This window comes from Cucurbita pepo, chromosome 2, assembly GCF_057944985.1.
Source record: "Cucurbita pepo subsp. pepo isolate OVF chromosome 2, ASM5794498v1, whole genome shotgun sequence".
Classification (NCBI taxonomy): Eukaryota; Viridiplantae; Streptophyta; class Magnoliopsida; order Cucurbitales; family Cucurbitaceae; genus Cucurbita; species Cucurbita pepo.
The window spans coordinates 2,578,741-2,602,930 of record NC_141799.1 but is presented as its reverse complement, the minus strand read 5'-3'; the positions used below and the strand labels follow the sequence as shown (position 1 = coordinate 2,602,930).

Below are 24,190 nucleotides of genomic sequence, written 5' to 3'. Positions count from 1 at the left end.
AATAAAATTATTACATTAGGGACTTTTGAGAGGATTAATTTATAAAATGTCACGTAATAATTCGTACCGTGATATATCTTGCTTTCATATATGTTTTAGTAATTTAACGACTTTAAAATAAATTAAAATGACAAAATCTAGAAAATAAAATAATGTCACTAGTCCATCCAATGAATTAGTTTAATCTAATAAATTTATAATTTGAAATATTATATTCTTCAATAAATAATGTATTTTAGGTTATAAAATCAATTTAATTGTACTATAATACATATAAAATAGCAATTATTCAAAATTTATAAAAAAAAAAAAAAAAAATCATAAATTAAATAATAATAATTTATATTCATCCTAATATTTAGTTTTGTAAGATATAAAAATACTATAAGATACATTTTGAAAAATTATTTAAATTGAAAATCTAATATTTAAATATGCTTCCAGAAAAAAGAAAAAAAAAATTGTTTATTTTCCCCGACAATGAAATCCTAATCAAGGGCGGGGCATCCAAGGGCGGTGATAAAATTCCCGCAAATGAAGTTTCACCAACCAGTAAAAACTAGCCACGTCAGTTGAACACCTGAATTTCCAAACACAACGGTCGTTCAGGAGTCAAAATTTGGTCAAATCCCTCTGTCTATCTACCATTATTCCATATTTCCGTTTATAATAAGCTCTTCTCTTTAAAAGAATTCTTCACATTTTCTTTTTGGGTTTCGAAAAGGGAATAATTGAAAAAAAGAAGAAGAAAAGCTCTGATTCATTCAGAGATCTGATCAGTTCTCTCTTCTGCTCCCGCCATTTCCTTCGCGCTTCACGGATCGGGTAAGCTTTCGTTCTCTCAGCTCCTTTGGCTTCTTCTAATGCTCTTGCGGTTTGCAATCCTCGTGTTTCCACCAGATCAATTTCCTAAGTTTTTGGTTAATGATTTTAGTTCATCTTGATTCTATTTGGTGATTTGTTCGTTGATGGATTTGAATGTGTAATTAGCACGATTTTCTATGAATTCTCAACGAGTTGTTCGTAGATTGATTTTGTTCATTTTTGTAGATTTCCTTTTTTGTTGTTTAGTCTCGAAGAGTTGCAAGTCTAATGCATCTGATGGTTGAGATTTTGTTATTTGATTGCTTGTGTTGCTGTTTCTCTGGATGTTTTTGTGTCGCGGTTTTCCGTCGGATTGAATAACTATAGAGAGTTCATTTACTCTGGTACTACTGCTACTACTCTTAATGCTTCATGTTTATGCCGAAGTGGATCTAAATCCAAGTGTCTGGTTCTGATTTTTCATGTTCTCTGAACAAGAAAATACATTGAATACTTTTTGCATTTTATCTAGAAGAGAAGTAGCGTGCCTTGCGAGAATTTATGGGAGCTTCGTGTTCGGGAAAGGGTGGATTTCGAGTTGGATTATGGATATTGTGGTGTTTTGTGTAGGATTTGAAACCGATATTTATGGGAGTTTTGTAGAGAGAGCTAAACGAGGACTTGGTAGTCTGACCCAATGATGCAAGACCTTAGAGCCAAAATCAGAATTGCTGTTCTTATAGTTGCGACAGTATGGATCAGTCTTGCTGCTATATATGGAATTCTAAAACCAATTTCTAATGGTTGTATTATGACGTACATGTATCCAACATATATTCCAATTTCTTCACCGGTGGGCTTATCGTCAGAAAAATATGGGTTGCATTTGTATCACGAAGGATGGAAAAAGATTGATTTCAAGGAGCATCTTAAGAAACTTAATGGTGTTCCAGTCCTTTTCATTCCAGGAAATGGAGGTAGCTACAAGCAGGCAAGGTCTTCTTCTTCCTTTCCTGTTTCTGCTTCATATATAGATTCCCTTACCACATGTTCCCTTATGTTTTTTTATTGAAAGTCTGAAACTAATCGTAAATTTTACTTTCTAATCTGTAAATAGTAGTTATGCTTTTTTTTGTAAAATTTCCTGATTACAGGTGCGATCCTTGGCGGCAGAATCCGATAGGGCTTATCAAGGAGGCCCTCTCGAGCAGAGTTTTTATCAGGAGGCTAACATAGATAGGGTGGAGGGTGAGGCAGGCACTAGTTTGGCTGGCCTTCAGTTGCCAGACCACTACACGCGTAGGCTGGATTGGTTTGTAGTGGATCTTGAAGGTGAACATTCTGCAATGGATGGAGGGATACTTGAAGAACATGCAGAATATGTAGTACACGCCATCCACAGGGTATTGCTCTCAAATTTTTGTAATCTAGTTTGTCTTATAGATTACATCATTTTCAAGATATTTTATTTTCCACTTTTCCACCAAAGTGGGGGGGGGGGGGGGGGGGGGGGGGGGGGAATATGGATCTGTGATATGGAAGGAAGGAATATGGTTTTTTTTTTTTTCAGGCTTCTCTATCCATTTCAGAATTTTAATTGGAAAAGGGTAATGGAACTTTTGGAATAATGTAAGAAGTGGCTGATAGTCTCAAATAGAACGTATTAACATCTCTACAGGATCCAATGTAAAAAGAAGCCATAATAATTCTTTATTTTTTAATTTAGTTTCCTGATATTTCCCATTCCGATCTCTTTCTTCGTGCAAGAATAATGCAAATCATTTTCTTTTGTCCAGTCTATTTCTACATTTTGAATGTAATGGTTTCATGGTGTGGGTTTGTCCTCCAAAGAATCTTTTATTAAATTTCTCCACTTGATTATCAATTTAACTTGTTTGTGCAGATATTAGATCAATATAAAGAATCTTTTAATGCCCGAGCAAAAGAAGGTGCTGCTGACTCTGGAAGTTTGCCTAGAAGTGTGATATTGGTTGGCCATTCTATTGGTGGGTTTGTTGCTAGAGCTGCAGTCGTGCATCCTAGACTTAGAAAATCAGCCGTTGAAACAGTTCTTACACTTTCTAGCCCTCACCAGTGAGTTACATGATACTGAGAACATTTTTGGTTTGTTAATTTCGTGCTTCATCTTGTCTTACATGTTACAGATCTCCTCCTCTAGCCCTGCAGCCATCTTTGGGTCGGTACTTCACTCGTGTAAATGAGGAATGGAGGAAGGGCTATGAGGTTCAAATTACTCGAAGTGGATATTTTGCATCTGATCCTCTACTTTCACATGTTGTGGTAGTTTCAATTTCTGGGGGTTATCATGATTACCAGGTACATTTGCAGTATTTCTTCTTTGCCAATTAGTGCAACGTGGGACCTTTTTCTTGATTAAAGTAGAATTTGACCTTTTAGGTTCTATTGAAAGGATAATAGTTTTCTCATATGCATAGTTGGCTTGAATACATCGACTGTATGTTTGTATCATCTAACTTTCGACTCTGATGAAGGCTTGTGGCCTTAATATATTTAGTGGTTGAAAAGAATCTGCGACCAATAAATGCCAAAATATATTCCTTTGGTTGATTCATTTTCGTCAAATTTTATGTAGTTTATGTTTCAATTATTCAAACTTAAGAATCTCTATTTCTTCCCCCACCTTAGGATTGCTCATCTTCCACAATGAACATGCATCCCATTCAACATTCCCTCACCTCACTCACTTTGGTATCGCTTCATGTCATACTAAAGAAATAAAAATCCTTGCAGAAATTTTTATGGAGTGAAATGAAAGGACATGGGTAGATCTAGCCAAAAGTCACGCATCTTTGTGACGTGTCACTTCAAGTTCTTTTTGCAATTATTCATATAGTTTTTTCTAAAAAGAAAAAAAGAAAAAAAAAACATGACATTGAAGTAATCTTTTGGTTGGGGAGGATGTAATTTTAGAGGATGGATGGATTTTTGGGATTTAATTAATTTCTTAGAACTCTTCTTGTGCATGTTTGCAAAATTGTTTTGTAAGTTATAAGGACCTGTCTTTTTATGCCAGTCTGAATAATTGAAAATCTTTATCAAGGTTCCCATTTTTGTTGGGGCTTGTTTTTGTATGTCCTTGTATTCTTTCATTATTCTCGATGAAAGTGCAGTTTCTTACCTAAAAAAAAAAATATTTTTCAAGGTTTGTTTTAAGGGTATTATCTTTCTGGTTCATTTATTATTTTTCCTGTTGATAGTTCTATCCTTGTCTATAGGTAAGGTCAAAATTAGAATCCTTGGATGGGATTGTTCCTCCTACACATGGCTTTATGATCAGCAGTACAGGTGTTAAAAATGTGTGGTTATCAATGGAACATCTGGCAATTTTGTGGTGTAATCAATTAGTTGTACAGGTATAATTCTCTTCAAGTTTGAAAGAATAAGCTGTCCTTAGATTGTTTTGAAAATTTTCTTTCTTGTCTAGGTGTCACACAGCCTTCTTAGTTTGGTGGACTCCACTACAGGCCAACCGTATTTGGCCCCTCGAGAAAGACTCTCTATATTGACTAGAATGCTGCATAGTGGAATACCCCAGAGTTTCAATTGGAGGACCCAATCACACAGTTCTCAACAATTTGCCCACTTTTCTGCTAAAAAAGTGGAAAATGCATCTGGTAGTTTGTTATATTGTTTTTGTGTATGCACATTGAAGTTGTTGGTTGTTTTTGTGTATGCACATTGAAGTTATTAGTTATTCTCTCTTATTACGTTCTTTTCTGTTTCCTATCCCAAAAAAAGAAAAAACACTATTCCGATGGATGGACCAAATTGTTAGTTATTGCATTTATCAATATAGTGGTTGGGAAAAAGAAAACAAGATCAGTTTCCTTTATTTTCATGAATTTTACCAGCTGAGCATTCTCTCTCTATATTTTTTTTTTGCATGCAAGAGGTTTTTTCTTGGTCTTTTCTATGTAAACTCTTTGTTCACTTGCATAGGGTCTGTGTTGATAAATTAGAAGACAGAAGCAGGATCAATTTTGAATTAAACTCATTAGCTTTTCTTTGAAGTGTCCATATACGAAAAAAGTTGTGTAATTCAACCTCTGTATTTAGAAGAATTATAGCCATAATGGTATATTGCAGGATCTGCAGTTCTATCTCCGTATGCTTGTCCCAAAAACATTCATTGGAATGATGATGGGTTAGAGAGGGACCTATATATTCAAACGAGTACTGTCTCTGTTCTAGCCATGGATGGTCGCAGGCGGTGGTTGGACTTGGAGAAACTGGTTAGCTTCAGTAATAATTATAACTGCAATCTTGAGAATTTGGACTCGATGTGTTAATTATTTCATTTATTGCATGATCTAATGTATTTCTTGATATAAGGTCAGTCCCATAAGGTATTGTATTAGTTACGAAACCCATACAAGATGAAGCATTGGGATGTTGTTTAACTAACTTCGTTAACTTTGTTGACATTGTTTTGGTAATCTTTCCTCCCATTAGTTTGACGGTATTTATTTCTTCCTTTTACATTATTTCCTGGGCTCAGATTTTAATTTTTTTGTTCTCTGTAGGGGTCAAACGGCAAAAGCCACTTTATATTTGTAACGAACCTGTTACCATGTTCTGGGGTCAGGCTTCATCTTTGGCCCGAAAAGGGGAAGTCTGCTGGCTTATCTTTGAGTGAAAGGGTTTTTGAAGTGACCTCAAAGATGGTGCAAATTCCTTCAGGACCAGCACCGAGACAGGTACTAGTTTTATTTATAACGTGGATCCTTCTCTTTCTGTGACATCTTTCTGCTCGTGGACCAGACATGAAGGTTTAGGATTTTACTCTTCCACTGATCTGTGCTATGCTCATTAGATTGAACCTGGAAGTCAGACTGAGCAAGCGCCTCCTTCTGCTGTACTTATGTTGGGACCTGAGGATATGCGTGGCTTCAAATTTCTTACAATTTCAGTTGCGCCTCGACCGGTATTGATCTTCACTCATTGTCATTTAGATTTTTCTTTTCTACTTCCATAAACAGAATAGGCTACTTATATATATGTATGTATGTATCTATATATACATATATATATGTATGTATGCATGTATGTATGTATATGTATATGTGAATAAAGAATAGCCATTGAGATTTTCCTTCTCTGCTACAAAAAGTTTCTGAAGTGTCTTTTTTTTTGCTTGATTTCTCTTTTCTTTCTTATAGATTTAGGTTCAATGATTACAATCTAAAAAGTTGGTTTCTTCTTTGAATAATTTTATAGCGTGTGCATTCTACTTTTCTTTTTATAAAGTTAGTTATTTAAAAAGAAAAATTAGCAATATGTAAGAATTAGTTCGCATGTGTTGTAACCATTTGATGCTCAGACTGTTTCAGGCAGACCTCCACCTGCAATTTCCATGGCAGTTGGACAATTCTTTAATCCTGATGCAGGGATGGTGGAAATCTCACCTTGGTCAATGCTTCTTTCCAATTACTATAATGATGTAAATACCTCATGAAGATGCTTTCTTTAAGTGCTCCAAAATTTTCGCTTTAGTGTCTCACTTAGTATCAACTTGATGACTGGACTATTTTAAAATTAATTGTTGTGTAGGACATATTTATGAAGGAGAATCATTCTCTGGTGCTGAACTTATCATTCCCCATTAGCTTAGGACTTCTTCCAGTTACCTTGCAACTTGAAACCACAGGCTGTGGGATTAAGAATTCTGGACTTCCAGATGATGAAGTTGGTGGTATTGAAAACAATAGTAAGTTCAATGCTTTCTTGTATATATTATGTAATATTCTTTTTATGTATCTTTGCTATCTATGATGTAACTTGCGATAGATAAATTTATATTCTCAACGTGGATTTCTTCCTTCATTTTCTTATTACAATAAGTTATATAGTGCAACTTCTTATTCTTCCTTTTCCTTGCCTGTGGGGACTTTGATGAATATTCAAGTGGGATAAATAATAAGATGGAGTTTTCTCTGATGATAAAGGTAACCTAAAAGTTTATAGTATTTGGATTTGTTAGGCTTCTTTTTCCTCTTCCAAATCCTCCTACCCTCTTTAGGCCACCTGCAAATTCAGTCCAGTTTTTTATAACAAAGTTTAGTCTTTTACTGGATGCAGTTTGAGCCATTCATGAAGTGTAAAAATCTTTGATGGTTCGAAGAGAATTTCCCTCCCCACCTGTTTCCACGTCTCAGGAATTTGAGCTTCCAAATAACCTTGGAGAACCCCGACCCTGAACGAAAGTTGAGAGCAACATAAGAAGAGAGGGCATATGTTGCTGGCACATTCTTGGGTTTCTGGAGACTGCATGGGATGAATACATGTAGAAACGCTCAACTGAATGCAAATGTTAACTTAATCTTCCAATGTGCGACTGAGCAAGCAAACATTTAATTTTCTTTAGAATTTTATGTGTCATCTTTCTGATAGAGAGGCCTTAGATGTTGCGAGACTTGTTTCTATTCTTTATGGTCTGTGTGTGCCTCGTGGGGGTAGGGACTCATCCTTTCTGGGGTAAGAAACCGATTTTCTGTTCTTCATTTTTGATCCTTACCTCGTCTCATCCCCCCTCTACTTGCTCCTCTCTCTGGAAGGTTAAAATTCCCAGGAAGGTTAGTTTGTTGTGTGGCAGGTTTTATATGGGAGAGTCAGCATTATGGATCGTGTCCAGATACATTCTTATTTTGTGTTGTCCCACATTGGTGTTTTCTTTGTAGCCTTCAATGCGAGGATTTGCATCTCCTTCTCTGGGCCATTGTTTTGATTCATTTAACTTATGTTTGGTTTGGAAAAGGGACTGTTCTGCTATGATTAACGAGGTTCTCTTGGGTTCGCCTTTTTGTGATAAAGGTAAAGTTTTGTGGCATGCTAGTTTCCTTGCTATCTTTTGGGGGTCTGGCTTGAGATAAGTAATAGAATCTTTAGGGAAGTTTAGAGGTCTTGTGCTGAGGTTTGAGAGTTGGTGAAGTTTAAAGCCTCTTTGTGTGAAGTTTAAAGCTTCTTTGTGGGCATTGGTCTCTAGAACTTTTTGTAATTAGAGGTCTTGTACCGAGGTTTGAGGAGGTTTTATCACTCATTTGGATTTTGTATGCTCTACGCTTGTACATTCCATTTGAAAGAAAAAAAAAGTTTCCCTATTTTATGAAAAGAAAATGAGTAGAGGAAACTGGCATTCATGTGAAAGTTCTCTTATTAATCCTCAATTTCCGTGTTAATAGTGTAAATATCATTGGTATACACTTCATATTCACATCATTAGTGATCAGTGACGAGCACAAGTTTCCTAACTAAGTTTAGGGTGTTTAAACTTTGGCAGTAATGTTATTGTTGAAGGAATGACCGTAATTATCCATGTAAATCTTAGCTTTAGTTATAGCTATATTAATGAATAAATGTAAGCAAGATAATTTACACTTACAACTTGGTATCAGAACCATTCTAGCATTAATTATATCTATATTGTCACCTAATATCTAATATCTAGAGATTGCAATATGCTATCAGAACCATTCTAGTTTACTGAGAACTTTTGTTTTATTATGCTATAAAGTGAAAGCATAACATGTTTAAAGGTTCTGAGTCATTTGGTTTATCTACTAAGTACTAACTATTTTTATGTGCCTTTCGAATCCGTCATGGACTTGAAGAAACTCTCGGTTGTTGAGAGTTGGGATGGAGCTTAAATGACATTTTCATGTAGTTATTCATCCACCCTATTTTACTTTCTTGATAATCCAGGACTGTGTAGATTGCGTTGTTTTCCACCAGTAGCACTTGCTTGGGATGATATATCTGGGCTTCACATTTTCCCGAATCTTCAGACTGAAACAATTCTTGTTGATTCCTCACCAGCACTCTGGAGTTCTAGTGCAGGATCTGAGAAAACAACCGTTCTATTGTTGGTATGAATTATTTTCCTCAATTCTTCTTTTATCCGTCCTTACGTAATAATAATCTGGAATTTTGATCTCGTTAACTCTTTTCATCTCTACAGGTAGATCCTCACTGTTCATATAAACCAAGCGTTATTGTCTCTCTCAGTGCAGCTGCTGGCAGATTTTTGCTTTTATATAATTCACAGGTAACAAGTTATTAGTGTCCTAAAATATACTTGCTTATTTCTAGAGCCAACTAAATGTTTTACATAATTCCCCGGTGAAAGAAAAGTCCTGCATTTATTTGTTTGTTTTTATGTTTCATGCTTCGTGGTTTAGGATATTTCCTTCTCTCCTTCATTGGACAAGTTCTTATTTATATGTTTACTCGTGAAAAATATTGGAACTATGTGAATCAAATGGATCTGTGTTTGGTTAAAGTTTGGACGAGGTTGTAATTGTTACACTCTCGTGAGGTAACTATGGCAAAAATTGATTGGAACATTTTATGCTTGTGTTCTGAAGGTTTTAACTGTTCAAATCAGCAGTTCATTCTCAAAGAATTGAAATCTTTTGATAAATCTAATTATGATATTCAGAGTTGTTAAATGTGTAATTGCGGGAAGTTAAGATCGTTGATTCATTCATCATGCTGTTATATATTCAATTTATTACTACACTAGAGCAGATTTAACACTGAACCATATCCCGTACTCCAAAAAAAAAAAAAAAAAAAAAAAAAGAAAGAAAAGAAATTGAACCTTTTCCCTAAACATTTGGTTACAAATACAATTCACTTAGCCATTAAAATCATTGATGATTTTAGGGATATATATTCATCATGATTTTACACTGGTGGCCACTGGAACCCAAAATTTTTATTTTTTAATTTGAATTTTATTTTGTTTAGGAAAACCCATTGATACTCTTTATTTGAGTTTTAACTTCTACAGTATTAGATGGAAGACAACGGTTGAATGCGTTTCCCTCCCATTTGCTCCATTAATTAGTAATAAGTTAGCTAAGATATCATTAAACTTCTTGAATCCCATAACTATTTATTTGTTTTTCCCCTCCTTTTTTCTATCTGACATGCTTTTGTGGTGACTCGTCAAATCTTTTGCTACTTGCTACCTGTTGAACGCCACTCTTATTTCAGCGGCTTGAAAATTAAATATTAATGTTTATTTTAAAAAAATAACAACTGAGTGCCAATCTCGATTTTCAGCTGTTATCTCATGTATTCCAAGTATTTTAAAAAAGCTTACATTGTGCATTGTTTTCGTGCAGATAGTTGGTTTATGTATTGTTGTTACTTTTTTTGCATTGATGCGACAAGCGCAAGCATGGAATCAAGATTTTCCTGTACCTTCAATGCTGACATCTATAGAATCCAACTTGAGAATACCATTCCCATTATTTTATTTCGTCTTTGTACCCGTTTTACTATCTTTGTTCCTTTCACTTGTAACTTCTCAACCACTACCTCCTCTGCCTATCTTCACCACAGTCTCAGTGATCTGTTATTTGTTAGCAAATGCTGCTGTCATTACTGTGGTTTTGGTATCCCAGCTGATATTCTATGTGATGGCGGTTGTGCATGTTTTCATCAAGACAAGGTCAGTTTGTTACTCCATTGTCCAATTCACAGAACTGGAATCTAATTGAATAGATGATATGTTGAGCATTTTCTGACGGAAGAAACTTCTCAACCAAACTACCTTGGGGGGGGGGGGGGGGGGGTTGGGTGGTGGCGGCTAATGGAATGTCCGTGTATTAAACAACTATTGGTACTAAATAATCAGAGATCATGACCTGCATAATGCATTATTTATTGTGGTATCGATCATGGGTGTATGCCTTCATATTTGACAATAGTAGTCAAGTTATTTTTCAGAGGTTATGAATGCCGTTTATTTGTTTACTGGAATTCCAAGTATGATTTTACATTTGCAATTTCTCCTCGAAAAAGCATTTTGTTTTTGCAATTTAAAAATATTTCTTCTACTTCAAGTTTTTTTCTTTTTTCCTAGATATTTTATTTGTGCTGTTCTTGTTCGAAGAATAAGTTTGATTCAACCTAAATTATTTGGTTATCTTCCTAGCGAGTATATACCTAAATGATTTACTGACATGTTGCAGGTGGCAATTGTGGGAAAGAAATGCCGGCTTTTTAGCGGTTAGTTGTTTTAGAAATTTTTTTCACATTTTTAATTATCAAAGGTTTGATTTTATCTTTGATAATAAATGCAGTCAACCATTTACATTCAGAGTACACTAGAACTAAAATCTTGCTAGACAGACCAGAAATGGTTCGATTTTTTTTTGTCATCTTTATTTCAAGTCATGATGTGCTGTGTGCTTCGCTCAAGTTGTCCAATAACTATACCTTTAGACGTGTTGTTGTGAACTAAAAATAAACTTAATCATTTTAGGCTTTTAAAATTTCTCATTGAGCAGTACTATGCTTGTTTGATGCAATGAACCTTGACTATCCTAACATGTGTGTTCCCAAGTGCATCCTAGATCTGTTGCCTTAAGAAACTTTGCGATCCATGACTTGGTCTACCATACGATTCGAAAAATGATCTGTTTTCAAATTTATGCTTTTCATATTTAACAGGAGAATCTAATTCTGAGTAGCATAGAATTTGTTGTCCCTTATTGTCCATTAACTTAACTTACATCTGTTTTGTAGTGGAAGGTTATGAGTTGTTGATTTCCAATTTGATCTATCATCTAACTCACTCATTTTAGGTTGTAAGGGTATTGGTCGATCCGTTACTGGCTACTGCTCTTTCTTCTATTACCTTGGCATGTTTTATTCATCCAGCAATGGGATTGTTTTTGCTACTCGCTTTCCATGCTTTCTGTTGCCACAATGCGCTATCCAGGTACTTTTAAGTTTACCCTTGTCATAATTATTTTTGTCTTCTTGTGGGGAAACCTAAAGGGATTTCTAAGAAATGTTATGTTTTATAAAACCTGAAATGAATTTCAAATACAAATGTCAAGATTCCACCAAAAATCATATGTTGAAAACTAGGACTCTTGAAAGTTTTGTTTTTCTTTTAACAAATTAAAAAGTAATTGGGCCATCCGAGACTAAGATAAGGTTGTTAATCTCGTATGATACACACAACTCACGTGTGTTACAAGTTGAAATACAAAGTAGGCTTAGTGGTTAAGAACGTGTAGTTGAATAGAAGCTTTGCTGGCATGTACTTATCTGATAATTGAATCTTTGGACACGCTCATAAGTGATAAGATAATGGCAAACAATGCAGACAAAATGGGTTTGAAATGTAGGCTCTGCTAAACCTATAAGATCTCAAGTTCTGGCAGCCGGTCTGAAAAGAGTCTTTCCTTAAAATACTTACGATTTTAAAGAAGATCAAAGTATTATTCTATGTTTTTGTATTAGTTCTTTGACAGCTTCCTTTCACAGCCATGTGCGAAGCCAAAAATTACTTGGTGGAAATGATTCTCAACAATTTAAACTTCCATTGCCCGACAAATCGAACTTGAAGGAGTTGATTGAAGACCTTTCCATCAGTCCTGGCTCTTCAAAAAGTTTTGGGGAAACACAATTGGAGATATTTCATCATTGTCATGGCTTATTGATCTTGCATCTTCTCGCAGCAATTATGTTTGCACCTTCACTGCTCGCTTGGTTACAGGTATGATTATGAAAACAGAATGGTTGCCCGAATCTGTTTCATAATACATTGCTTTCGTCTAAAATGTTTAGCATGTCACGTTTTGTATTTGACATCGTTTAGAAAAAGAGAACTAATACTTGTCCATTTGAATATCATACATGGAGAAAGAAAAATAGCTTCGGTTCTCACATTGCCTATTCTTTGGGGTTGCAGAGAATAGGGACAAATCATAGCTTTCCATGGTTGCTGGATTCTTTTCTTTGCACTGGAGTTATCCTCCACGGTGTCTGTAATTCAAAACCCGAGTTCAACTCCTATTTATTCTCCTTCTTTGGTCTGTCACGGATCGAAATCAGACTAGACATCATCTATCTAGCTGCTGGATATTATACCTATATGTGTAGCCTGGCTTTGACTCCATATAAAGCCTTTTACGCCATGGCCACGATCGGAGCCATTTCGTTTACCTCGAGAGTTTTACAAAGTAGAGCCAGGGAGAAGGGAGAGCCCCATGTCGGCGGTCGAAAGCACTCTCACCGACATTGAGAACAATGAAAACATCAGGTAAGTTTAAGAACTAGCCTTAGACCAGTTGCATCATTTTGTTTGTTCTCAAAAAAGGGACAGATTTATCATGGTAGTAGCAGCCACAAAAGTTGCCATTAGATGACATGTAATTGCAAAATAGGTTCAGAATTAGTTCTTAGAGTCTTACTAGGCTGAGCCGTTTGTACCACATGGCCATGCCAGTTTTCACTTTTTATGATACATTTAGTTGTATTTGTTCTGACATCATTTTAGAGTGAGTTTACTTGTTTTGCGGCTCAACAGGTAGCTAATTGGTCTCTGTACTATAGGGCACTACAAAGCTGATTATGGATCAAGAGGTGAGCGATTTCTTTTGTGTTTCGATTACTCGAACGTTAGCTTTGTTTCGATTCTAAACGTGCATTGATTTGTAGTTTTGCCATGTTTGTATGTGCATAACGAGTGAAGTTAACAATCCTTTTCTTTCCCACACAGCGAATACATGTTCCCTTGTTTTATTCTTTATTTTTCGAATTACATAATGAAGTTGAGATTCAAACCTCTAATATTTTAATCTTTTGGTTAAAATCTTAATATTTTAATATGTCGAGTTATGCTTCATATTAAGGGTTCTCTCCTCATATCATTGTCTCGATTGTCGGCCATCCTAAATAATTCCTTTAGAGAAAAATCTCTGATGGTTGGGAATGAGTAAATTTACACTGTTAAATTTATTAAAATATCTGGTGTAGGTTAGTTGTTCCAGTAAATATATTTATTTACGGTCTTTTATTGCATATAAATTATTATTATTATTATTTTAACTATTTTCTTTAAAAATTAACTCTTCAGAACTAATTTTAAGATTTATTAAAAATATCGAAGTCAAAAATTGTGTTTTAATGTACTTTAATAGGGCAAAATATAAAGACTAAAAAAAAACAAATCGTTTAAATAAAAAAATTTGTTGCATGAGTTAAGGGTGTTAATGAGACTCGACCCTGATTTCTTTTTTGTTCTAGTCACCCAAAATACAAAATTGTATTCATACTTAGTATATATATAAAAAAAAAAACATCGAGTAAATAAAAAGAAATTGAAATGGATAAAGAAATAGTGAGTTCCTTCGTTTCTATGGTTACTTCTTAAGGTCCAGATGCACCGGCTTTTGAAATAATTAGTTGTAGAACTTGAGTTGAATCACCCCAACTTATTTAAATTAAATTAAAATTTTAAAATTTGAGAAATATTAAGTAAATTAAAATTTTATAATTTTTCTTTTAAATTTATTAAGAATTAGGTACAAATATTAAATATTGTTACTTGACATTTTTTTTTCATCACTAAATTTTTGTCGATATTCTAAAAATTGTCTCACATAAGTTTTATCATTAACGAATCTTTACATTGAATAACTATGAGAAAACTAAATTAAATTAATATATAAAAAAAACTCAATAGAAATTTCTTTCAAAATAGAGATTAAATTAAAAACATATCGATTAAATTTTTAAAAAATCACATGGGCGGAGCCGTAAATATCAAGAGAAGCCGGCTGAAGCGGTCATTATGCAGCTTACAGCTTGCAATAATCGAGTCCACCGACAGCCACAGAAGCCTTAAGCTACCGACAATTCCCGGTCTCTCTCAGTGCAGCCGGTTAACAGTTAAAACCAATATAATATATTTTCCATTTCTTCCCAAAATAAAATAATCCCTTAATTTTCCACCTTGACAGCAACAGTTCAACTAAATCCTCCACGTGTAACCAGTTCATTGGCTTCCCTAAAAAAAGTCGAGTAAACACTCGCCACGTCAGCAACAGTAAAATCCTCCACGTGTAACTAGCTCATTGGCTACCCTATAAAAAGATTCAATAAACAATTACCACGTCGTCCAATATCAAGCTAAATTATAAGAAATAACTTAATTTTTGTCAATTTGTTTAAAAAATAAATCTTTTATAAATATTTTTAACTCATTAAAATATTAATTAAAAAACAGTCACAATCATGACTTAAAATAATATGATGGTAGTTAAGATATTTACATAATTTAATTTTAAAAAATAATATTTAAATACAAGACTTTTTATTCTATATTTTAAAATTTTTTAAACATTTATAGAAAATTGAAGTTAGAATTATAAATTTAGGAAAAAAAGAAATAATATTATATTTTAATAGGCGCAACCTATAATTTATCCTTAAAAAAAAAATTAGCTTGTTAAGCCGAGCCGTTTAGAGCACAATGGAATCCAATCGATCTTGTAATAATAGATAAAAAAAAGAAAAAATAAAGAAAAAAAAGGAAATAAATATAAAATTAATAAAGAAACGAGCCAGAGAGAAGGCAGCTGGTTTAGAGTAAAGTTCGATCGAGATGACGTACTGAGTGGGCGAAGATTTCAGGAACAAAATCCCTCTCTTCTTCTTTGGCTCTTTTAATTCACTTGCGATCTGCTTTCTTGTTCGGAATCTGAAGAAATTCCGACAAGATGGAAGCAAATGCGGGATTGGTGGCTGGATCTTACAAGAGGAATGAGCTTGTTCGTATTCGCCACGATTCCGACAATGGGGTTAGACTTCATCCACATTCATTTAATTCATCAACATTCAATCCGATCTTCAAATCAATATTTTAGTTTTTCGTTTTTGATTTTGTGATCTTAGTTACTTAAGTGTGTGGTGTGTTGATCTGTGAAGTGGAAGTTCAGATTGTATTTGTTTTTTCCTTTGATTCTTCTCGTTTGCGAATTTGTCTTCTTAGGGGATTTGGAACTGACTGTTAGTTCTGTAATTCTGTAGAACTAGATCGGTTCTGTTCTTTTGAGCTACTTCGATTGAAATATTGTGTGGATCCGTGTGATGATTTGATGTACTGATTGATGATTGAGCTTAAGATTCAATGTCTTAGTTGAAGATAGACTGTGGGCTGTTCTCTTTCGTCCATTGCTTGGATTTTGGCATTGGGGGCTTTGATTTCTGCTTGTTGCAGCTTGGTTCTTATTTGTAATTAAGGGTGTGAGATCCCACGTTGGTTGGGGGAGGAGAACAATGCATTTTGTATAAGGGTGTGGAAATTTCTCCCTAGCAGACACGTTTTAAGACCTTGAGGGGAAGCTCGGAAGGGAAAACCCAAATAGGAAAATATGTGCTAGTTGTGGGCTTGGACTGTTACAAATGGTATTAGAGCCTGACATCGAACAATGTGTCGGTGAGGAGGCTGAGCCCTGAAAGGAGTGGACACGAAGCAGTGTGCCAACAAGGACGTTGCGCCTTGAAGGGAGGTGGATTGAGGGTCCCATATCGATTGGAGAAGGGAATGAGTGTCAGCGAGGACGCTAGGCCCCTTTGTGAGATCCCACATTGGTTGGGGAGGAGAACGAAGCATTTTGTATAAGGGTGTGGAAACCTCTCCATTGCAGACGCGTTTTAAAACCTTGAGGGGAAGTCCGGAAAGGAAAGCCCAAAGAGGATAGTATCTACTAGCAGTGAGCTTGGGCTGTTACAAATGGTATCAGAGCTAGACATCGGGCGATATGTCAGTGAGGAGGCTGAGCCCTGAAGGACACGAGGCAGTGTGCCATGCTAGGTCCTGCAGGGGGGTGGATTGAGGGTCCCACATCGATTGGAGAAGGGAACGAGTGTCAGTGAGGATGCTAGACTCAAAGGGGATGGATTGTGAGATCCCACATCGATTGGAGAGGAGAACGAAGTATTCTATATAAGGGTGAGGAAACCTCTCCCTAGCATACACGTTTTAAAACCTTGAGGAGAAGCCCGGAAAGGAAAGCCCAAAGAGAGCAATATCTGCTAGCGGTGGCCTTGGGCCATTACAAAGGGTGTATCGATTTTTATCACTTCATGTTTCAATACTGATGTAGAGCTTGATTTTCTTTGCTACTGCTTCTTATGAAACTGCCAAACAACTAATTGAGATGTGTCCATTATTTTGCATTGCGACTTATTCAGTCTCATTTTGATGATGCAGCCTAAACCTCTGAAGAACATAAACAGCCAAATATGTCAAATATGTGGCGACACCGTTGGTCTTACGGCCTCCGGTGATATCTTTGTCGCTTGCAACGAATGCGCCTTTCCTGTTTGTCGTCCATGTTACGAGTACGAGAGGAAAGACGGGAACCAGTCTTGCCCTCAGTGCAAGACTAGATACAAGAGGCACAAAGGTTGATTATGTTATCATGCATCCTTTCCAATGCTGCGTTTCTCGAGTAAAAAAAAGAAAAAACTTACGATCTGCTGTTTTGTTTCAGGTAGTCCTCGAGTCGATGGCGATGATGACGAGGATGACGTAGATGATATCGAAAACGAGTTTAAATACACCGAAGGAAGTAGCAAGACCAAACAACAATGGCATGGGGAAGATACTGAACTATCAACTTCTACAAGACATGAATCTCAACAGCCTATACCACTCCTTACGAATGGCCAATCAGTATGAATTCATCAATTCCATACATTTATATATGCAGAGTAATGCTTATTGTGAGATCCCACGTCGGTTGGGGAGGAGAACGAAACACCCTTTATAAGAGTGTGGAAACCTCTCCCTAGCAGATGCGTTTTAAAAACCTTGAGGGTAAGCCCGAAAGGGAAAGCCCAAAGAGGACAATATCTGCTAGCGATGGGCTTGAGTCGTTATAAATGGTATCAGAGCCAGACACCGGGCGATGTGCCAGTGAGGAGGCCCTTCTCTGAAGGGGGGTAGACACGAGGTGGTGTGCCAGTAAGGATGTTGGGCCCTGAAGAGGGGTTGATTTGGTGGGAGTCCCACATCGATTGAAGAAAGGAACGAGTGCCAGCAAGGACGTTGGGCCCTAAAGGGGGGTGGATTGTGAGATCCCACATTGATTGGGGAGGAGAACGAAACACCCTTTATAAGGGTGTGGAAACCTCTCCCTAACAGACGTGTTTTTTAAAAACCTTGAGGGTAAGCCCGAAGAGGACAATATCTGCTAGCGGTGGGCTTGAGTCGTTACACTTACACTTCACTTAATGAACATATTTCGAATTTTACCATATGTTTATGCCATCAAACTATTTAACATCGCTTTCTTTAGGTTTCGAGTGAAATTCCTTATGCAACACCCGACAATCAATCAGTACGAACAACATCCGGTTCGTTGGGTCCTCCAGACAAGCATTTGCACTCACATCCTTACGTTGACCCTCGGCAGCCAGGTATCTAAGCACGAGTATTCGAAGATTTTCACAACGCCCTTTTTGTTTTAGGTTGGAACTAATTGCATCTTACTTTATTATAGTTCCTGTGAGAATTGTTGACCCATCAAAGGATTTGAACTCTTATGGCCTTGGGAATGTTGATTGGAAAGAAAGAGTGGAAGGTTGGAAATTGAAACAAGAGAAGAACATAATGCAGATGACAAGTAGATACTCAGAAGGGAAGGGAGACTTGGAAGGCACTGGCTCCAATGGAGAAGAACTTCAAATGTTAGTACGTTATCTTTACTTCAACATCAGCTATATACTAATTTATTTGACATCTTTTGTTCGTTTCACAGGGCTGATGATGCTAGACAACCTCTAAGTCGTGTGGTTCCGATTCCATCTTCTCACTTGACCCCGTATCGTGTCGTGATCATACTTCGACTTATTATTCTCGGCTTCTTCTTACAATACCGTTTGACGCACCCAGTGAAGGATGCATACCCCTTGTGGCTAACATCAGTTATTTGTGAAGTTTGGTTTGCACTATCCTGGCTTTTGGATCAGTTCCCGAAATGGTCTCCGGTTAATCGTGAAACTTTCCTCGAGCGACTCGCATTAAGGTCAGTTGAGTTCTTCTGCATATTGTCTAATCAAATGGATTTAGATTGGAAGAATAGGGACAGGAGTTATGGTAGAAGTTAATCCGTGTCTTCACCGTGCAGATACGATCGTGAAGGAGAACCGTCGCAGTTAGCTCCTGTTGATGTTTTTGTTAGTACTGTGGATCCTCTCAAAGAGCCTCCACTTGTCACAGCCAACACCGTGCTTTCCATCCTTGCTGTGGACTACCCTGTCGACAAAGTCTCCTGCTATGTGTCCGATGATGGTTCGGCAATGCTTACGTTTGAATCGCTCTCTGAAACTGCAGAGTTTGCAAGGAAGTGGGTGCCTTTTTGCAAGAAGCATAGCATTGAACCAAGGGCCCCAGAGTTTTATTTTGCTCAAAAGATAGATTACTTAAAGGACAAGATTAAACCTTCGTTCGTAAAAGAGCGTCGAGCGATGAAGGTAAGCAAACTACTCATATTCGATGATGATTTCATATTCATATAGTCGTGTTCATGTTTGATAAGCACTTCCTCTTATAGTGTGAGTTTCCTTACACGGAGTTAGATGCAGTAGTGTTGAGAAATAGTTTCTCGAGCTTTAGCGGGTTTTCGAGCTGGAAATTCTTCAAACTTGGTGAATGTACTTAGGATAATGAGAATATAATCTGGAAACTGCAAGCATGCTCTATGAATCCCCTAAATCCCCCAAATTCTGTGAGATCCCACATCGGTTGGGGAGGAGAACGAAACATTCTTTATAAGGGTGTGGAAACCTCTCTCTAGCAAACGTGTTTTAAAAACCTTGAGGGAAGCCCAAAGAGGACAATATCTGCTAGCAGTGGGCTTAGGCTGTTACAAATGGTATCAGAGCCAGACACCGGCCGATGTGCCAGCGTGGAGGCTGAGCCTTGAAAAGGGGTGGACACGAGGCGGTGTGCCAGCAAGGACGTTGTGCCCCGAAGGGAGGTGGTCCCACATCGATTGGAGAAGGGAACGAGTGCCAGCGAGAACGTTGGACCCCTAAGGGAGGTGATTGTGAGATCCCACATCGGTTGGGGAGGAGAACAAAACATTCTTTATAAGAATATGGAAACCTCTCCCTAACATACACGTTTTAAAATTTTTGAGGGGAAGCCCAAAAAGAAAATCCAAAGAGGACAATATCTGCTAGCGGTGGGCTCGGGATCGAGCTTGGGCTGTTACAAATTTACTAAGCCTCGGTCTTTGGAATAACTTTTTTCCATCTTCTTCGTTAGTCGTTCGGTAGAGTTAAAAAGTTACGGTATCGTTTTTCAGAGAGAGTATGAAGAATTCAAGATTCGAATCAATGCACTTGTTGCCAAAGCACAAAAGATGCCTGAGGAAGGTTGGACCATGCAGGATGGAACGCCATGGCCAGGAAATAATCCCAGGGATCATCCTGGAATGATACAGGTCTCCTACTATTCAAATAGCTTCTTATGACATCTTCTTTTATCCTTTTTTCGGGAGTAATACCGAGATCATGTATGTTCGAGTGCAGGTTTTCTTAGGCCACAGTGGAGGTCTCGATACCGATGGCAATGAACTACCTAGACTTGTTTATGTTTCTCGTGAGAAACGTCCTGGCTTCCAGCACCACAAAAAAGCTGGAGCTATGAATGCATTGGTTCGTTTTTCTTATCCGATACAATCATGGCATAAGAGATACAATAATTTTGATTTAACGACTCGATTTTATTTCATATGCAGATCCGAGTTTCTGCCGTGCTAACTAACGGAGCGTATCTTTTGAATGTCGATTGTGATCACTACTTTAACAACAGCAAAGCTCTGAAGGAAGCCATGTGTTTCATGATGGACCCTGCTTATGGGAAGAAAACATGTTACGTACAGTTCCCACAACGTTTTGATGGCATTGATTTGCACGATCGATATGCTAATCGTAACATTGTCTTTTTCGACGTAGGGTATTCGACGTTTTCAATCATATATCTTCATGTCATTTTGCTTGTGATTGACATCGTGGTCGTTCTTGCTATACCTTTCAGATAAACTTGAAAGGGTTGGATGGTCTCCAGGGTCCTGTCTATGTCGGAACTGGTTGTTGTTTCAATCGACAAGCTTTATACGGTTACGATCCAGTCCTGACCGAGGCAGACTTGGAACCGAATATTATCATTAAGAGTTGTTGTGGTTCAAGAAAGAAGCACCGGAATAAGAAGTACGTCGACAAGAAGAGGGCTGCAAAAAGGACGGAGTCTACCATTCCTATCTTTAATATGGAAGATATTGAGGAAGGCGTTGAAGGTCGGTTTTCCTTCAAAATACTTTGCCATAGTTTTCGAGATACGGTGACGAAGAACGGAATTATAGAACGGATTTTCACCTTATTTGCTGTATCCTACAGGATATGATGACGAGAGTTCACTCCTGATGTCTCAGAAGCGTATAGAAAAACGCTTCGGCCAATCTCCGGTTTTCATTGCAGCCACTTTCATGGAACAGGGAGGTATACCACCTTCAACCAACCCTGCAACACTACTAAAGGAAGCAATTCATGTCATTAGTTGTGGTTATGAAGACAAGACAGAATGGGGCAAGGAGGTTAGTTGTTTGTACCTTCGTCGTCCTCGTTTCATTTATCTTATTTCTTCTCATCTGCCCATTCGTTAGAGAGCTTCAAAGACGAGCACACTGATCTTATTAAAGAAGTGAGAAAGTGCTCCGTGATGGGTTGTGAGATCACACATCCGTTGGAGAGGAGAACGAAACACCCTTTATAAAGGTGTGGAAACCTCTCCCTAGCAGACGTGTTTTAAAACCTTGAGGGGAAGCTTGAAAAAGAAAGTCCAAAGAGCACAATATCTACTAGCGGTGGGCTTGGGCTGTTATAAATGGTATCAGAGCCTGACACCGGGTGATGTGCCAGCGAGGAGGCTGTTCCCCGAAGGGAGGTAGACACGAGATGGTGTGCCAGCGAGGACGTTGGGCCCTGAAAGGGGGTGGATTGTGAGATCCCACATCGATTGGGGAGGAGAACGAAACACCCTTTATAAGGGTGTGGAAACCTTTCCCAGGCATACGCGTTTTAAAAACTTTGAAGGGAAGCCCGAAAGAGAAAACCCAAAGTGGACAATATCTGCTAGCGGTGGGCGTGGGCGTGGGCGTGGGCGTGGGCGTGGGCGTGGGCGTGGGCGTGGGCTTGGGCTTGGGCTTGGGCTTGGGCTTGGGCTTGGGCTTGGGCTGTTACAAATTGTGTCTAACGGTTAATGTTTTTACTTCTAGATTGGGTGGATCTATGGTTCTGTGACAGAAGATATTTTGACGGGGTTTAAGATGCATGCTCGTGGTTGGATTTCTATATATTGTATGCCTCCACGCCCGGCGTTCAAGGGATCTGCTCCGATCAATCTTTCGGATCGATTGAACCAAGTGCTTCGATGGGCTTTGGGTTCGATAGAGATTTTGCTCAGCAGGCATTGTCCTATCTGGTATGGCTACAATGGAAGGCTAAAGCTTTTGGAGAGAATAGCATACATCAATACCATTGTCTACCCTATCACCTCAATTCCACTTCTTGCATACTGTACGCTTCCAGCCTTCTGTCTTTTGACTGGAAAGTTCATCATTCCTGAGGTAATTCATAGTTTCTTGCTTATGAAATTGAAATTTGATCAATTATGTTTCCATGATAAACCATTTGTTTGATCTGATCTAATAACAACTCAAACTCACCGCTAGCAGATATTGTCGTCTTTGGGCTTTCCCTCAAGGGTTTTAAAACGCGTCTACTAGGGAGAGGTTTCCACACCCTTATAAAGAATGCTTCGTTCTCCTCTCCAACAGATGTGGGATCTCACAGATCTAAATGTGGGCTCTTCCTTATATGTCTAGTTCAACGACATTATAAATGTTGAGAGAACTTCAACCTCTAACCTCTTTGTCGAGGGTATATACCAATTGCCGTTGGCACTCCATATATTTTAATATATGTAGATGTAACAATTATGATAAACGACCCCCTTCATGGCCCTTGTCGAAGCTTGAGAAGCTTCTCATCTATATAGTATTGAATCGACCATCATTATCTATTTCGTATTTTCTATCCCGGGATTTCGTTGATGTCCTACTGGTCTGTTGGTTTGAGCCTCTCGACTTCCGAGCGTTCTTTTCGATGATCAAAGAACAGTCTTTATGATGCCTTAGCCCTTCAGTAACACTTTTTGCTTGATGATTATTGATTTTAGACTAAAAAAAGCTGATACTAGCTGCAAGTATCCATATTTCTTCATTTTAAATAACCGATCATCTTCATTTCCTAATTTGCAGATAAGCAACTTTGCCAGTATGTGGTTCATTCTCCTTTTCGTCTCCATTTTCGCCACCGGTATTCTCGAGCTTAGATGGAGCGGAGTTAGCATTGAAGACTGGTGGAGAAACGAACAATTTTGGGTCATTGGTGGTACTTCAGCTCATCTGTTTGCTGTCTTCCAAGGTCTCTTAAAGGTTCTTGCTGGAATCGATACCAACTTCACCGTCACGTCGAAAGCCAGCGACGATGACGGGGATTTTGCAGAGCTTTACGTGTTCAAATGGACTTCCCTCCTCATCCCTCCCACCACTGTCCTTATTATAAACATGGTTGGCATAGTGGCTGGTGTTTCATATGCCATTAACAGTGGTTACCAATCTTGGGGCCCTCTCTTTGGGAAGCTGTTCTTTGCATTATGGGTCATTGTCCATTTATATCCTTTCCTAAAGGGTTTATTGGGGAGGCAAAACCGAACGCCTACCATTGTCATCGTCTGGTCGATTCTCCTCGCTTCGATATTCTCCTTGCTTTGGGTGCGAATCGACCCGTTCACCTCTGCGTCGACGAAGGCTGCCAATGGTCAATGTGGTATCAATTGCTAGACAGATTCATCATAGTTTTGCCCCTGATTTTTCCTGTGAATATGACAAGAACAAAGAAACCATGGCATTGAAAAGAGCCAGGCTTAGGAAGAAGCAACAACCAATTTGAAGAACATGAGAAATGATGGCCTTTTTTCTTTACACCACAATTTTTGTATTCGCATGTTACGATATTATTGTGAAATCTCATTTTTTTTTAATGAAAATAATAGATAAAGGCATTATTTATATCAGGAGAAATTGTATGAACAAACCCTTTTTTTATTTTTTTCTTTCAAGTTTTATGACAGTGAAATTATAATTTAATAATTGTTCAAGTGATTTAGATCACAGTTTATCAACACCAGAAATCTATTCTATCTGATATATATATGCCCAGAGTCTCTTCCTTTTTACGAGCGTATGTGTTACGTTCTTGTTAACTTGTCTTCTGCTGCTCGAAATGACACCGGTAACGTCGAGCTACCTCCGACGGGACCAATTAAAGGCTCTGATGGCAGAACATGTAATCACTCTGAATCAAACGGGTGGTTGTTTCTTGTTGTGTAAGTGAAGGGAATCCAAAACGAGAGAGAAGTCTTCACAAAAGCTGATATCCATCATCATCTCATTGATTGGTTCAC

General features: G+C 37.7%; 2 protein-coding genes across 10 annotated transcripts; both read left to right on the top strand.

Annotated features, from left to right (window-relative positions):
- Nucleotides 1-667: 667 nt before the first annotated feature.
- LOC111788087 (uncharacterized) lies at nucleotides 668-13,437 on the top strand. Of its 9 annotated transcripts, none has more exons than XM_087121233.1 (20): nucleotides 669-825; nucleotides 1,337-1,795; nucleotides 1,959-2,207; nucleotides 2,708-2,898; nucleotides 2,970-3,141; nucleotides 4,062-4,199; nucleotides 4,271-4,460; nucleotides 4,933-5,078; nucleotides 5,370-5,543; nucleotides 5,660-5,770; nucleotides 6,167-6,286; nucleotides 6,397-6,553; nucleotides 8,545-8,708; nucleotides 8,801-8,887; nucleotides 9,972-10,300; nucleotides 10,824-10,860; nucleotides 11,439-11,575; nucleotides 12,130-12,361; nucleotides 12,557-12,907; nucleotides 13,201-13,437. In XM_087121233.1, the coding sequence occupies exons 2-19, from the start codon at nucleotides 1,502-1,504 to the stop codon at nucleotides 12,887-12,889; spliced, it is 3,261 nt and encodes a 1,086-aa protein (XP_086977359.1). In that variant the 5' UTR covers nucleotides 669-825; nucleotides 1,337-1,501; the 3' UTR covers nucleotides 12,890-12,907; nucleotides 13,201-13,437. The 9 variants fall into 9 exon arrangements, with proteins under 9 accessions (XP_086977357.1, XP_086977359.1, XP_023524030.2 ...); XM_023668262.2 differs by having other exon boundaries at nucleotides 13,175-13,437; XM_087121232.1 differs by having other exon boundaries at nucleotides 13,145-13,437.
- A 1,770-nt stretch (nucleotides 13,438-15,207) lies between these two features.
- Nucleotides 15,208-23,795, top strand: LOC111788090 (cellulose synthase A catalytic subunit 1 [UDP-forming]). The gene is made up of 14 exons (XM_087121237.1): nucleotides 15,208-15,449; nucleotides 16,865-17,060; nucleotides 17,148-17,329; nucleotides 17,955-18,075; nucleotides 18,159-18,345; nucleotides 18,417-18,683; nucleotides 18,786-19,131; nucleotides 19,968-20,105; nucleotides 20,194-20,319; nucleotides 20,403-20,615; nucleotides 20,702-20,960; nucleotides 21,061-21,257; nucleotides 21,939-22,289; nucleotides 22,983-23,795. The coding sequence occupies exons 1-14, from the start codon at nucleotides 15,369-15,371 to the stop codon at nucleotides 23,565-23,567; spliced, it is 3,249 nt and encodes a 1,082-aa protein (XP_086977363.1). The 5' UTR covers nucleotides 15,208-15,368; the 3' UTR covers nucleotides 23,568-23,795.
- The last annotated feature ends 395 nt before the right edge of the window (nucleotides 23,796-24,190 follow it).